The 16,024-nt window shown below is 40.2% G+C and overlaps 1 protein-coding gene across 4 annotated transcripts in view; it reads left to right on the forward strand.

Annotated features, from left to right (window-relative positions):
• LOC138014415 (uncharacterized) overlaps nucleotides 1-14,972 on the forward strand; it is a 23,618-nt gene extending 8,646 nt beyond the window's left edge. For 3 of the 4 annotated variants that reach the window (XM_068861477.1, XM_068861479.1, XM_068861480.1), the window contains 6 exons: nucleotides 19-102; nucleotides 1,191-1,247; nucleotides 3,586-3,674; nucleotides 9,136-9,213; nucleotides 13,619-13,762; nucleotides 14,643-14,972. In XM_068861477.1, the coding sequence (XP_068717578.1) occupies nucleotides 19-102; nucleotides 1,191-1,247; nucleotides 3,586-3,674; nucleotides 9,136-9,213; nucleotides 13,619-13,762; nucleotides 14,643-14,759 (569 nt within the window). In that variant the 3' untranslated portion in view covers nucleotides 14,760-14,972. The remainder of the gene's footprint in view (nucleotides 1-18; nucleotides 103-1,190; nucleotides 1,248-3,585; nucleotides 3,675-9,135; nucleotides 9,214-13,618; nucleotides 13,763-14,642) is intronic. The other variant, XM_068861478.1, reaches the window with a different exon arrangement.
• The last annotated feature ends 1,052 nt before the right edge of the window (nucleotides 14,973-16,024 follow it).

The following is a 16,024-nucleotide window of genomic DNA, read 5'->3' on the forward strand; positions in this document are numbered from 1 at the left end:
TCATCCTCTCTGTATCAGATTGTGTCATGTTAAATGAATTATCAGCGACTTCATTAGATGCAAATGATAGTGATGTTGGGTCATCTCGAGTTTGGACACCAGGTGAGGTAGCTGAACAGTTGATTACAAATAGCTGGTTTTTTTGCAGTGTACAGTACAGTGATTCCCTTGCTGGCAAACCCCTTCATTTCTTTGTTGTCTTTCTGGTGTATGCTAGTTATTGCTTTCAATCATAAGGCTCTATGGGATCCACCATACACAGGATTCTTTAAGCGGCTTCATAAATGCAACTTATAGATTTAAGGAGACAATCCTCATTCCTGAGGGAAAAAAGGCCTTGCAAATTTGATTTTTGAGCCTGGAAATGCAAATTAATGTTATTATAATTATGTCATCATCATCATCATCCTCATTACTGCCACCACTATTACTACTACTACTATCCCCACCACCTATCGTCATTAGAGAGCTTAAGCAACGACAATAGCGACGGCAACAAGAACGTCACAAATTTGCATATTTAGTGGGAAAAAACAACAGCATTGCACTCTCTGCATGTTGCTTTTTTCTGCGGTTCGCAGATTAGCAGAAAAGTACTGTTTTCATGGTTCACTGAACAAGTGACAGTTACTATGGTAACCAGGCTAGTTCATCAACAGTTTGGAGCGCGTAGTTTTGACAGTTCCATTCTAGTCTGGCGCTTCCACCGCACAGTCAAATTTTTATCTTTTAGTCTCATTACGTCCGTTATCTAACGGTTTTCGTTACTTCCGTTGTTGTTGGTCTTTCGTTCATGATTTTATGTTGTCAAGTAGTTAGCAATCGTACTCCCTTGAGATTGTAATGGAGTCTGGATCTGCTTTCGGGAAGGACCAGGTTTCCCCTCAGGGGTTTTTCCTGGCGGGCGGCAGACTCGTTTCTGTATGTTTCTCGCTTCGTGTGTAATTTCTGTTTTCCAATAAAGAGGGTCTGATGTGCAGCACTAATCGGGTGCAGCGGCCAGCTTCCTAGTTTTCATGTACATTGATTGGTCCAGTGTCGTTTATTTCGGGTGGGTTATAGGGGAAACTTCGCTTTTCACTTTTGTCCATTTCTTTGCTGTCGTCAGCAAAACAACAGCATGAAATAGCCAAGTTTGAGGTTTTATGAAGAACGTAAGCACTAGAGGATAAATTTTCATTAATTATCAGGGACTTCATCAGATGCAAATGATAGTGATTTTGGGTCATCTCGAGTTTGGACACCAGGTGAGGTAGCTGAACAGTTGATTACAAATAGCTGGTTTTTTTTTTTTTTGCAGTGTACAGTACAGTGATTCCCTTGCTGGCAAACCCCTTCATTTCTTTCTTTGCTGTATTTCTGGTGTATGCTAGTTATTGCTTTCAATCATAAGGCTCTTTGGGATCCACCATACACAGGATTCTTTAAGCGGCTTCACAAATGCAGCTTATAGATTTAAGGAGACAATCCTCATTCCTGACGGAAGAAAAAGGCCTTGCAAATTTGATTTTTGAGCCTGGAAATTTTGAATGCAAATTAATGTTGGTATAATTATGTCATCATCATCACCATCCTCATTACTGCCACCATTACTACTACTACTACCATCACCACCACCTATCGTCATTAGAGAGCTTAAGCAACGACAATAGCGCCGGCAACAAGAACGTCACAAATTTGCATATTTAGTGGGCAAAAACAATAGGATTGCACGCTCTGCATGTTCGTTTTTCATTTTTGTCCATTTCTTTGCTGTCGTCAGCAAAACAACAGCATGAAATAGCCAAGTTTGAGGTTTTATGAAGAACGTCAGCACTAGAGGAGAAATTTTCATTTTCTCCCCTATAAAATTAAGTGCTATTCCGATGAGCGTCATTTTTGAGTAACTAACTACACCCACCTTTGTCATATTAAAAAGTTTGAAATAGTCACGAAGTGATTAAAATAACACAAATTTATATTTTGAGATGACATTGTTGTTGCTTAAGCTCCCTTTTATCATCATCATCATCATTGTTATTGCCACTATTGAGCAACTACTGGTAACATTATTCTCTCTGACGTCCATGATGTGGTCAAAAGGTCTTCAATACTATGCCTTAACTAATTCGTGAAGTTTAAAGGAAAATCACCTGCTTAACAACTCTCTTGGTAGTGGATGTTGGGTGCCTTCTTAAGACATATAGGAGATTCCGCTATTGGCAGCCAGCTCCTAGATGGAGCAGACATGCCTGGGAAATCCTCTCAACTCAGCCAAGAGCCCCCATGCAACACGGGAGACAGGCACCCGTCTCACTGAAGGAAGGGATGGGGAAATAGCCACTCAACACGCTTCTTCCACCACACAACGGCAATGCTACGGCTGTGCTCTGCAAGACAGAAGCCCAGGAAATCATGGAGCATGCACTGACCTGACAATGCTGCTGACCACAACTGGCACATTTATAAGTGCTCCTGAAAGCAATTCTCTATTTGCATAATATTGAATTACAAGGCCTTGGTTTGTGTTAAGAGCTTCAGCCTTCAGCTTTGGCAGATAACACAAACCTCGGCCGTGATAATTCTTGTTATCATAATGCTAAACCTCTTCCAATAATTGTTAATTGGCTACAATTATTATTATTATTATCATCATCATCATTATTATTATTATTATTATTATTTTTTTTTTATTATCATCATCATCATCATGCCGGTGATCGTGCTCCTCCAAGTGGTGCTAGTAGATGTCCCTAAGGGAGGCATTGGTGGAGAGGGTGTTGTCTGGTCATTTGGAGGTTTTTTTGAAAGATCTTGGGATTCCAGATGTGTTAGGAGGAATGCATGCCTCTGCAGTCAATTTGGGACCACCACCCTAATCCTCTAGAAGACACTTCGTCTGTAAGCTCCAGTCCTGGGGCCAAGCGTATTAACACACAGAGTTTAAGTACCTAAGTACCATCTCCTTGGAGGTTGTTCTGTTCACAGAAGGTCAAGAGATTATTATTATTATTATTATTATTATTATTATTGCTCTTAAGCAATGTTCTTGTGCTCTTAAAATCTGATTTGGGCATGACACAACCTACAGATTCTTCATGAATCAAAGTCTCAGCATGAGAAATTGGTTCAGGCATATTCTAATTGCCTCTGCCTTGGTTGTTTCCAGATGAGGAAAACCCTTACCCAGTATTATTAAACTTTTGACCTTGGATAAAGTGCATTTCTAGCTTTTTGATTGGTTCACTCAATGTCAGTTATCGGCTCGTATACCGTATGCCCTAATATGGAAACTAACGACATCAAGAGGTACCAAGCTGGAAATTGAATGTCTTTAATTTCCAAGTGTTCAAGCATTGAGAATTTAACGAAAATTTAATAAAATAATTATTGCATTGAACAAAAAGATTATTCCTGGTGGTCCTGGAAACTTAACACGAGTTATTAAAGGTTTTGTAGAAATATATAGTTATTTTTTAATTTTTTGCTGGAATCTGGTGTTAAGACTATTAAATTGTTCACAATTCTTGCACTCCATTCCATCATTTACAGATTCTCTAAGAATGACAATACAAGTCAATTTTTCGTTTCTGGTTTATATTATAGGTAGAAAGAGGTTATCGGAAAACACATCTACTCCTGAACCAGTTGTTAAGCGCAGAAGGAGAGGAGGCGAATTGTCAAAAGAATTTCAGGTAGAGTCAAATTATTATTTGTTATGATAAAGTTTGAAACTACAATCGTGGAAAAAAACTCTTAGGAAAATTACCTCTCCTAGCGCTTTTAGTGGTAAGCAAACAATTTGACCCCCCTGTTGTTCTCTGGGGGTAATGAACAGTTTCTTGGAAATCAACACTTTCCAAATCAACATTGGATAGGGGAAGGAGAAGTAACTGCTGTGGAATTCACAAAGCAGAAATAGTGAAAAAGTGCTTTTTGGCGGTTTTTGTACGGTTTTCTTAACGAGATTTGTCCATGATTGTAGCTCTGCCGAGAACGTTATACTCAGGGAGTATTCCTTGGAGCTACCTTCCAAAGTAGTCCTTGAGAGTTTTCCGTTTGAATGGCATGAATGAAAGGCGTTGTAGATTTGGCCAGCCTGGTGCGTTGACGCCTTGTTTTGAAGAGGTCGCCATTTTTGCGGTGTCTGATGCTAATTCCATCATCAGGTATTCAGCTCTTGGTGGTATGGCGCACAACAAAGACGTAAAACAGGACACACAATGATGGAGCTAGAATGCAGCGAGCCGGCAATACTTGTGTGTAACAAACGGCTGAAAATGACAAATAGCGTTGTGCACGTAACCTTGCAGCTAAACTATGCTACGATTTTGTCCCATATCTTTAGATTGAAAAAAAATTCACGGCTGGAAACAAAATGCTGCATTTGTTTTTTTATCTATTTTTGCAAAAGTAGCGGCAAAGTGGCAGCTGCTAAGCCTTATATTTTGAAAGAGCGAAGGTGTAAATTAGTCGCAAATTAACAACTCCAAGTAAATGGTACTGTAGTGTAAAGCTGGAGGCTCAAGACAAGAAAGCCATCGCTACAGAGGGTGCATGCTAAAGCTAATGATGAAAGGGTGCAGGACACGGTGTCCTGCACGTTCCGTTATTGTATTCCACGCTTGGACTCCCTGCTCTCTTATGGTGTTCATGCAAGGTTCCGTGACCACTGAGTGTGCTTCACGTGCGACTTCCGCCTTTTATCGTGTCCAATATTCAGCCTTTTCTTATTATGGTTAAAGTCTGTGTTCTTCATATACCGGTATTTTGCCGCCGCGTATTCCTCGTGGTAGGTCCCCTAGGCCTGTTGATCATGGGACCGCATACAAAGGTTCGAATTCTGGCCCAGATGACTGTGGTCTCAGCAACCAAACCTCCTATCTCCTCGAATAACAAAGGCGAGCGATGAAAGAATTTGTTACCAACATCAAAAGAGTATCCCGTCTAGGCGACACGTTCCTACATTTGGTGGAAACCCACTTGCATATTTCACATTCATGGGTGCTTTCGAGACTGTGATTGAAAGGAATGAGCAGGACAATGCAGGAAGATTGTACTTCGTGGAACAACACATGGAGGGAAGAGCTCAAGAACTTTTCCGAAGCCGCTGCATGTACCCAATGCCTGAAGAAGGTTATCCTAGGGTGAAAAGGCTTTTGCAGTCAAGGTTTGGCCAGAGGCATAGTATGGCAATGCCTTGTCTGAATAAGCTAACTAAATGCCCCAGCAATAAGGCTAAAGATGCAGAGGCTTTAGAAGGATTATCAATCCTGCTGTCCAGCTGCGCCAAAGCACTCAAAGCTATAGCCTCCCTCAACAAGATTGAAAGTCCTGATAACGCGAGAGAGATCATAGAGAGGTTGCCTCCTCAATTGCAATGCAGTTGGCTAGATAATGCTGAACGAATCCTGATTGAAAAAGGGACAGAAATTTGTATTGAAGACATCTCGTTCGTTGAAGAAAAGGCACATGCCTTTAGTAACCCCATCTTCGGTGGTCTCCCCGGCAACGAGAAAGATAAGAAGAGCAGTGGGAGAAAAGAGAGGTCTTTGAAGATAGGTGGCCATGGTAATAGAGAGCTAATCAACTTCTCCATCTAAACTGAAAGATATCCTTAAAATCTGAACAGAAAGCCAAGAAAGAAAACTGGGAGATCACCGTATCAAGTGCTACCTACTTTTTAAAGGAAGACATGATCTTGTCGACTGCCCTGGTTTCCCGTCCGTGAACGTTTTGATCTTGTCAGCAGGGAAAGGTTACGCTTTTCGTGCTTAAGAAGAGGCCAGCTATCTAGGAACTGCATTAAGAGGAAACCTTGTACAAAGTGTAGCCTTAGACATGTCACTTTATTGCCTGACGCCAGCCATGACCTACCCAAACGCTAAGACTCAATTGATGGTGGACAGAACCCTTCCCAATCTGATGTGACCAAAATTCCTAATGAACTTCGTTTGACAGGTGACGAGTCAAATGGTGCTATTGACTTCTGTGGTTTGACCACAATGGAAGGCCCTAAGACTAATCTGCCGATTGTAGCGATGAAGGTTAAAGCTAGAGGAAGTCCATAATGCATTGAGACAGACGCCCTTTTAGACGCTGGGTCGAATTCCACTTCCTGCTCCTCCGAACTTCTTGATTGTCTTGGAGTCCAGGAAAACAAAGTAAGCTTGAAACAAACCGCCATGAACAGAACAAATGACGTAGAGCATCATTTTAACTGCCTTGTAATATCGGACTGGGATGAAAACATAGCTATCCCACTACACAAGGTTTACTCAAGACCCACGATGCCCCATCTTGGAGGTCTTGTACAGCTAACAGGGCTAGATTCCCATTGGGATCTGTTAATTCGTTCATTGTTTTGGCGTCCCTGATCTTTGCAACCCATTGTTGAGATCTCGATTAAGCAGTGCAATGATGAGCACTATCACGTTCGGCAGTCATTACGTAAATCATGCTTGGAAATGTTTGTGAACAAATATCAGCCTGAACACGCAGATCCCTGAGCCTAAAATAGAAGTTTTGCAAGAATTCCAAGTTTCGCGAATACTGTGTTGACTTTTTTGAGAAAAAAAGGTAAAGGTAAAGTAACTTTATTTAAGGGGGGTAGTTCCTTCAGCTACGAGGCTCGTATCAATGGAAGCCGACGGTGCGCCCTTTACCCCCCTCCCTCTGTCAGTGCTCCGTTTTTTAAGGGTATTTAAAGCTATAGCTACACGGATCAGAGGAAAGTGGAAACAGACGGTGAAGTCACCGAGGATCGAATCGGGGACTTCTCGCTCCGAAAGCCGCGCACCAGCCAACTGAGCGACGACTGCCTCTACAACGTTAGCAAAGTGGGTATTGCCGAGGAAGTTGCATCCGATTCCTAAACAGACAGCAAAGTTAGGTATATCCCAGACCACAGAGTTTATCTCAACAAGAAGCCTGAGAAAATAAGAGTTGTCTTTGGTTGCTCCGCCCAGTTCCAGGGAATATCTTTAAATAACAAATTGCTACTGGGGCCTGAATTGACCAACACGTTAGTTGGAGTACCGCTTTTTTTTTTTTTTTTTTTTACCAAATCCTGGTGGTTATGTTCCAGTTGAAGACCGTGATTCGCTGAGATTTCTTTTGTTGCCCGGCGGTGAATTTTGTAAAGGTCTTCAGGAGTACCCGATAACAGTGCACCTTTTCGGTGTTGCTTCCTCCCATAAATGTGTAAATTTTGCATTGTGTCGAAATGCCGAGGATTGCAAGCATGAATTCCCTCCTGAGGTGATTTCTACAATCGTGAAGAATTTCTATGTTGACGATTGTTTGAGATCATTGCTTTCAACTGACGTAGCCATAAAGCACATGTACCATTTGCGTAAGCTGATGGGAAGAGGTGGTTTCAACTTGACAAAATGGGTCTGCAACGATCGACTTGTCTTGGAGTCCCTGCTCATAGACGATGGAGCAGAAGGAACCAAAGAGCTTAACCTTAGCAATGACATTCTACTAATGGAGAGAGCCTTAGCTGTTTCATGGCTCATGGAGAGTGACACGTTTGGTTGTAAAGTGTCCGTCAAAGATCGACCATGTGCAAGACGAGGTATACTCTCAGTCGGTGTTCAGTTCAGTATATGACCCACTGGGGATGGCAGCCACCTTTATTCTCCCTCCGAAACTTCCCCTGCAGCTAGGGTATGTCCTCGCAAAGGACTAGCATGGGACGAGGAAATTCCAGAGAATCTCTTGAAGCGCTTGTGAGCGTGGCTAAATGATTTGCTGAAGATTTCTTAAGTCACTGTTGAAAGTGCCGTTGCATATCTCCGCTTGATTGATATTCACGGTCAGTGTCACAATTCCTTTCTCGTTGGCAAGTCCCTCCTAGCTCCTTTAAAGGAAACAACTATTCCTACTGAGATAAGAATTGACAGCCGCCACCTTGTTCGTACGATTGAACACAATTCTGAAGAAGGCGTTGGAACTTTCGATTGATAGTACCACCTGTTGGACGGATAGTATGACAGTCATATGGTACATTGTAAATGTCTCAAAGCGCTTTCAAACCTTCATTAGCAAAGAATGTGATCCATCGCAGTGGAAGTATACTAACATGAACTCTAACCCTGTGGACGAGGCCTCACGAGGTGCAACAGGAAATACCTTCGTCTCCATTAACCGTTGGATAATGGGGTCAGAGTTCCTTTTAACACTCAAATTCGACTGGAAGGGCCGTGCTCGACAAAGTACAGAGTTTGCTGAGGATGATCCCAAAGTCAAGCAAAAGCCCATGTGTTTCACTTTTGCAGTTGGCAAAGAGTATTTCGGTGTGTCTTGTATTATAAAGCGGTTCTCATCTTGGATCAAGTGAATGAAGTTCGTTGCCTTTTGTCTTTGCTGCCATAAAAGATTTCTCAGCAGTTAGAGAGAGCCTATAACTGCAGTTTTTTAAGGCTGCTCCAAAAAAAAAGAGTTTTTTAAGTTAGTAATTTTAAGCTTGTAATGTTGTTTCTTCATCTCGATTTGTAGTTTTAAACTTCGAAATTTTTATCTCTTTTGGTTATCTTTCAAATGATCATAAATTTTAAATTTTAACTCTATAATCTTATTTGTCATTATTAGGATAGAGGGCCACTGATTTATCAGAAATATCTGTAACGTGCTACCTTCTATAAATAAAGTTGACTTACTTACTTATCATCAGTACATGTTGGTCTTTGAGGACCCATGTTTCAACCAAACATGCATACATAACCCGGGAGCTCCGCTTTAAGGATTCGCTTAATCTATGTATTATTATATGGACAATAAATATTACATGGTAGAGATTGGAAAAGAGGGTTTAATACAAATACTGGGTATAAATACAAACAAAACTAGGTGGGAATTGTGACGTCGTTGATCAATATGACCACTCGTGTTACAAACGTAAAATACGCCACACTGTTCCCGGATGTGGGCAGTGGTCGTATTGATTTTACGAGTGTTGTAGCTCCCGGTAAAATATTCCCATCCATAGAGTAAAGCTGATTACGTAATGCACTTTCTCCATGTTTTGTTGATTTCCTAGCGGACTGATTTGAAGTTCCGAACTTACGCTAATGCAAACTTTTTAAACAAAGATTCACGAGAATAATGCTCTTGCTTGACAATACGCCATTTCATCATTTTCGTGTCTTGCAGAAATGTGAGTTGATATTAACGGAACTTTGGTCAGTAGATGAGAGCTATCCGTTTGCACGAGCGGTCGACAAGAAACAGGTACCCAAGATGGTTAAAACTGTCAACTTATGAATTCAGTAAAGGTCTTAATACTTGGTTGGTGCTTGCCGCATTTAAAGTTCTACTATGACCAAAAAAGTCAATTTTTATTTTTCTTTGGATTTCAGAACTATGTTAACTAAACACTAAGTGTCCCAAGTTTTAAGCCTTGATTTGAAAAAGACACCTGACTATTTTAACTGGAATTTTACTATTTAATGGACCGCCATTGCTATCTTTAAAATATTGAGAGAGCTGGATCGAGGAGAAAATCACGTCAAAGACTCAATTGACAATAGTTTAAGAATGCAATGCGTGTGAACGCGGCTGAATTAATATGCAGCACGGGAGTTTTGGGCCTTCAGACTGTTAAGCTCGTGTTTTGCATATATGATAAGCTGCGTGTACACGCTGAAATTTTAAGCGAGAGAGTAAATGAAGTCACTTTTCCCTAGATCCAACCCTCTGAGGTCCAATCGATCAGTTTGGAATGTGAGTAATGGCGGACCGTGAAATCCAAAACTTACACTCAAAGCAAACAGCCTTTGGATAAAAATCAAAGCTCAAAATTTTGCCAGTCAAGTGTTAAGCAATCATACTTTCAAAATCTGAAGAAAGAAAGGAAGTGACTTTTTATATCATAGTAGCAAAAATGATTTCAAGGTGAAGTTATTTACAGACATTCTTCAATAAGTTCAGTATAGTTAAGGTAAAACGAAATTGGATAAGGTAAGGTAAAACGCGGATTGGATGTGGTACTCCCTTATTATGTGCACAGTGACCATGCAAAGTAGTTAACTGTGTTGGCTTCTGTCAAGTTCAATTTTATGGATCAAAATGTCATTACAGTTAGCAATAATAATTTTTTTACATTTTAAGAACTGACAGAAGGTGCGGTGACTTTAGTAAACCAAAAATGGTGATAAGGAGAGGAGAAAAAAATAAAATAAAATGGAGAATCGAGGAAGGAAGCAGACTGAAACGCGTTTATTTTGAGAGCGAAAAATGCTGAAGAGCTTCAATTCAGTTAGAATAGCAACCCAGATTTGAAGTGCTTTACACTTCGGATCCGTTTTTATGGGAAAATCCAAATCTGGATTTCTGACTCCAACAACGAATTTTGCACCTTTTGGTCATGAATCTGTGAATGCCATATTCGAAATGGATGCGATTATACAGATCAAACCTAAATGCGGTTTTTGAGATTCTTTGGAGAAAGGATTCTAATAAAGTATTATCGACAAGCGGTTGTACATGATGTCTTAACTGGTCCGTCGGCAAAGCCGCGCGGAGAATAAGGAGGGGAGCTGTAAAAAGAAAAGGATTTCACAGCCTCCCTCCCCATTCTCCGGGCGGCTTTGCCACTCGTTTGTTGCCTCCCGTGCCATTGTTACAAGAAGGTCGAGAGAATTAGGTTTGTGTGCAAATCCTAAGCAACAAGTTGTTTATTTTATTGAAATTAACAGAGCTTGTTGATGTTACGATAACGCGTGAAAGCTATAAAAAAATGAAAAAAGTGGACCACTGAAAAGGAATCTGTTTAATTGGAATACAAAGTTGAACTTAAGTAAAAAATGTCAGTGGCAAGGACTCAAGGAAAACACATGGCCTTTTCCTTTGATATTATCCATAATCAGCTGGTCAATATGTGTGTTTGCATGTGAGTATTTAAACACGCTCTCTGCTTTTCCCAGAGACTTCCAACAGTGTCTCGGGTTTGCATAACTGTCTCGAATTCTCCCAACCCACCTGGTGTTTAGATCAGGCTATGCAAACACGGAAAAAGTCTTATGCTAAATTGTCGTAGACTGAGTCAGCCAATGGTTAGACTTTTGAAAGGACTTAGCACTAGTTTCATTCCATATCATGTCTGTCTTTGACGATTTTGATGACCAAGTGGATACGCATTTAATATCCTGTTTACCGACCTCTTAGAAGCTCATACACCAATAAGAAGGATTAAAATCAAATCAAGACCAAATCCTTATGTCACTCCTGAAATCCGCCAGCTAAAGAAAACTCGTGATAAGTGGCACAAAAAAGCCATTAATATAAAATCAACGACCGCCTCTGTTGGAATGCATTTTAATTTTTTAGACAGGAAGTTAAAAGAGAACTTCTGCTTGCTGAAAAAGCTCATGTTCACCACCAATAAGATGTTGTCTGAGCACCAGAGTTGCAATCGTAAATTTCATTCTACAGAAAGTGCTTTTTTTACGTGTAACAGATGATTTTCTTATCATGATGTCCATCGATAAGAGTGAAGTCCTGGCTGTTGTACTGTTAGATATGTCTAAGGCATTCGACAGTATCCGACACGATATTCTGCTTCAGAAACTACAACAAATAGGTATTACCTCATCTAGCCTGGAGTAGTTTCACAGTTACCTGTCTGGTCGTAGCCAAAGAGTACGGCTTGTGGATCCTGTTTCAGCCTCTCTTCCTCTAAAATATGGAGTTCCACAAGGTTCTATATTGGGACCTGTACTCTTGACCATCTATGTAAACGATCTCTTGGCTGTTCCAGGCCATTGTAAGTCTGTGTTACGTTGATGACAGTAAACTTTACCTTTCTTTTCGCTCAACCGACATGAACTATGCATTGCGCTGTTTGAGTGAAGACCTAAGAGAAATCTGGAGATGGTGACCGTGCTGCCAAAATTCCCTACTAATTAATCCGGAGAAAACCAAAGTCTTGCTCAGTCGTGGGAGTGCCACAGTTACTGCATAAATTGCCTCCAGTGTCGATCTCACTTTTAGGGAAGGAAATAACACCAGTTTCTGTGGCGAAGGACCTCGGTGTCCTCATCGACCAGTCCTTAACTTACAACGGTTATATTGCTAAAACTACCTCTAATTGTCTATTTAAATTAAGACAGGTTGGCAGAATTAAACACTTGGACCCTGTTGTTCAAAAGCCGATTAACGCTAATCCCAGATTAAAAATTAACCGAGGAGTTTATTTCCCTACTCTCAAATGCTTCTCAACGCTGATATTCGCTGAAACTTTATATCAGAGGAAGTCAATCATGGAAAACAAAAATAAGCAAAAGAAACTTTAACCAAAAAGTTAAAAACACGAAACCAAAGTTTACGCTAATCCTGGATTAATTTAAACTGCTTTCGAACAACTGGGCCCTGGACAGAAAGTCTGTTTTATTAGTGATTAACGCTTTTGTTTTTAGTAAACTGTTGTATTGATCAACTATATGAGCTAACACATCTCAAAGTAATGTAAACAAACTCCAATTAGTACAGAATTTTGCTGCGCGTATCGCGTTAGGTCTTAAAAACATAACCACATCTCAGAAGGCTTAAGATCCCTCAACTGGCTCACTGTTAAGGATAGACTCCTTCTGAATGATGCTTTAATGGTGTATAAATGTCTTAATAATTTAGTCCCAAAATATCTGGCTAATATATTTGTACCTCATTGTGATATTCATATTAGGGCTAGGCGATCGTGCAATCTTTTACACATCCCTCTACGTCGTCTGTTATATGGACAACGTTCGTTTGCATATCGTGGATGTAAACTTTGAAACCGCATTTGCATTGATTTGAAAGCTGCGGACAGTGTAAATTGCTTCAGGCGCCGTTTAGCGCAGAAGCTATTAAGTGGAGGACATTTGTGTTGAGTTAATTTTTAAATTATATTCTGAGGTATTTTGTAATTGATTCTAGCCTTTAAATGTAACGTTTATTTATTATTCCTTTTTTTAAACATTGTAACCGAAAAACCCAAATTGGGAGTTACAATCAACGTATGTATGTATGTATGTATGTACTTTCAAGTCTTCTGGGATATGGACTATAACCCTTAGGCCCCGTCTTACAAGCCGTCAATGTTCATAAACGCTGTGGGACGTTAAAGATCCACAACACACTAGTCGAAAAGAGTAGGGCACGGAGTTGCCGGTGTAACATAGGTTGTGGTCTGGCCTTTCCTTCAGCAGTGTGGTCGGCTGGGCATAATCTTCTGAATGGACTACTGATCGTTGAGACCACATAACAGCAAAACAGACAGTAGTCAAATAGAGCATTTTCGAATTCTCACGGCTGGTCTGGATCTAGAATGGAATGGAGGCTAATGTGGGCAAATCTTTTCAAATGCAAATTAATTTGCCCGCATTAGCCTCCATTTCATGCTAGATCCAGTCCAACCGTTAGAATACGAAACTGACCTATTGAAGGAGTCCAAGTGCTGAAACTGTTGTACCAAACTAAACTAATCTAAGGGTTGGGCCCCGCCTTCGTTCACAACCCATAATCTAAACGATGTATTCACAACAACAAACCGAGAGCCAATAATTTAGCAGGTATAGTGTAACTATTGAGGTCTTTTCATTTTCTCTGTAGAAGTCAAGCGGCTGTATAGTGACATCACTGCTTTTTATCATTTTAGTCTCCAGACTATTATACGATCATAAAGAATCCCATAGACTTGTCTAGTATGAAGGAAAAGCTTCACTCGCTTCAGTACACATCTGCCGTGGATTTTGTCAAGGACTTTCGCCTGATGATCAGCAATTGTAGAGCATACAATCAGGTAAACACATGCTCACCCGTCACCTTGCTCCCGCTAAACCTGATGAATTCGGCTCCCGTTATTACTTACGCCTGATCCACAGTCACGCGCATGCGCCTTTTTTAGCTCTGCGAAAACGAAGCACATTTTCATCTTCGTTTAACTAGTACATTGTTGTTCGGGCGTTGCACAGCGTCAGGAACTTTGGATTGTTGATAACCTGCTATTCCCGTTTGCCTTGATGCATAGACTGATTGGGCTAAGTCAATGTTGCACCCAATTCAAATCTCTCGGGGTTAAGATTCTTTGCATGATAATGTTGCATTCACATTTAAATCATATGGTAATACTTGGAACAAAACGTTTTATTCCCAAAGGATTAGAATTGGGTACAACATTGCGTTAGCCCAATCGTTCTATAGGCTTGTAAAACTTCTTAGGCCACCGTTTTCATGAGAAAGGAGATGTTTTGATGTTTCTACTTTTTAATAGTTCGTAAGGTTATAAAAGGTTTATCAGTAAGGAGTGTGAACGATTGGCAAAAATGCATACTGAGGAAAGTAGGTGTTTCCGTACAGACAACGCACCAGCAGTGTGGAAGAGGTGTAAGGCGGGTATCCAGGGTCACTGCTTTCAGTGTGATCGCGTAATTTTGAAATGGCGAGTTAGCCTTTTCGTCCGTACATCGAAAACGCAAACCATCAAAATAGCCATTTGTGAATTTGTTCGGATCAAGACAGCTCACGTGTCCCTTTTCTTTCAAAAAATGAAACCCCTTTTTGTAGTTACAATGTCCACGGCGTCTGGTGGAAATTTTCCCGTGGCAAGGACACGTTTTGTTTCCTTTGCGTATTCAACTTAAATTAAAGATACTCTTCTTTCTTTTTTTTGATATCTTCAGCCTGATTCGTACGTCTACGCTTCAGGAGACCAGCTGGAGAATTTGTTCAATCAGTTGCTAAAAACACACCTTCCAAATTTTGAAGAAGTCTTGTTACACGACTCCATGGAAGACTAAGAGGACATGCGAGCTACTTTGAAAAGATGGATGCATTATATTTTTTCAAATGACTTTTACAAAAACATGACGAAAACATGTAGTTTTATTGTATGGATTTCGCGGATTATTATTATTTTTAAATGTGATATGAACATTTTTTAATGTTATGGAAATCCGATATTTCAGCCTTTTGTAGCCACTATATCAAGATGGAGTAAATGTTGAACACTTCACAGTTGTAAGAGAATCAATAATTTTTATATTCTCCGCTGAAATCAACATTTAGTCTTACATGAACAAAAAATGTGAGTATCCGGAGAGAAACCGGAGACAAACTCGACCCTGAAATGACGTTGCTTCCAGGATGTAACCCGTGCCACTTTGGGGAAGGGCGAGTGCTTTTACTACTGCGCCAAATTAAAAGTTCATTAGTGAGTGACACAGCGCACGACAAATTAGGTGTAGGGTTGGTCACACATACCAGAGCACAGTTTCCATCTTTAATTTCAACATCCATTATCCAATACAATAGTAATCTTTTTCAAATTTAAGAGATATTTACAAGTTTTGTAAAACTGCGAAGAGAGATTTTTGCTACCAATACATTTACTTATAAAGTACTATCTCTTGGAAAACTGTCTCATCACAAGAAGCGAAAACTTGGTGCCCCACTTTAGAGCGACTTTCATATGAACTTGAAAAATAAACGAAAAATCTAAACAAAAATGCAAAACGTTTACTTGGCTTATCGAACAAAGACAAACGAGCGCGAATTTTCATTGGCTTAGCGAACGCGGATGTAAACAACGTCATTCTCCATGGAACTTTCTGGAAAGTTTCGCTTTGACGTCATTTCAAATGTAGTAATGTGATTGGGCAATCGAACTGTTTACTAGCCATATTAGGAGTTTCCATGGAGCGAATAAGGAGAAGCTGTTTTAATCTTGCCAAACATTGGTCCGTGAAACAAATTGCGAACACTTTTTCAAGGTCATACGAAAGTCGCTCTGTTTTTACATTCCAGACCAACACGTTTTTTTAATTAATTATGCGTTGATTGGCTGAGAGGCACAATACTTAGCGGGAGAGTTGTATGAGGAAATTTAGCTAAATTCAGCGACCTGCAACTGGAAACCTAATCATCAAGCGAAGCGTAAAAATAACTACTTAAAACATCGAAGGATGATTTGAATAAAACAGCAAATTCAAAAGGAAACAGAAAGGGGTAAAATTGAAGGAGAATAACATGGATTGCAATTGGGGTTGCGAAACATGTTCCGCCT

The sequence above is a fragment of the Montipora capricornis genome, chromosome 8 (genome assembly GCF_036669925.1).
Source record: "Montipora capricornis isolate CH-2021 chromosome 8, ASM3666992v2, whole genome shotgun sequence".
NCBI lineage: Eukaryota > Metazoa > Cnidaria > Anthozoa > Scleractinia > Acroporidae > Montipora > Montipora capricornis.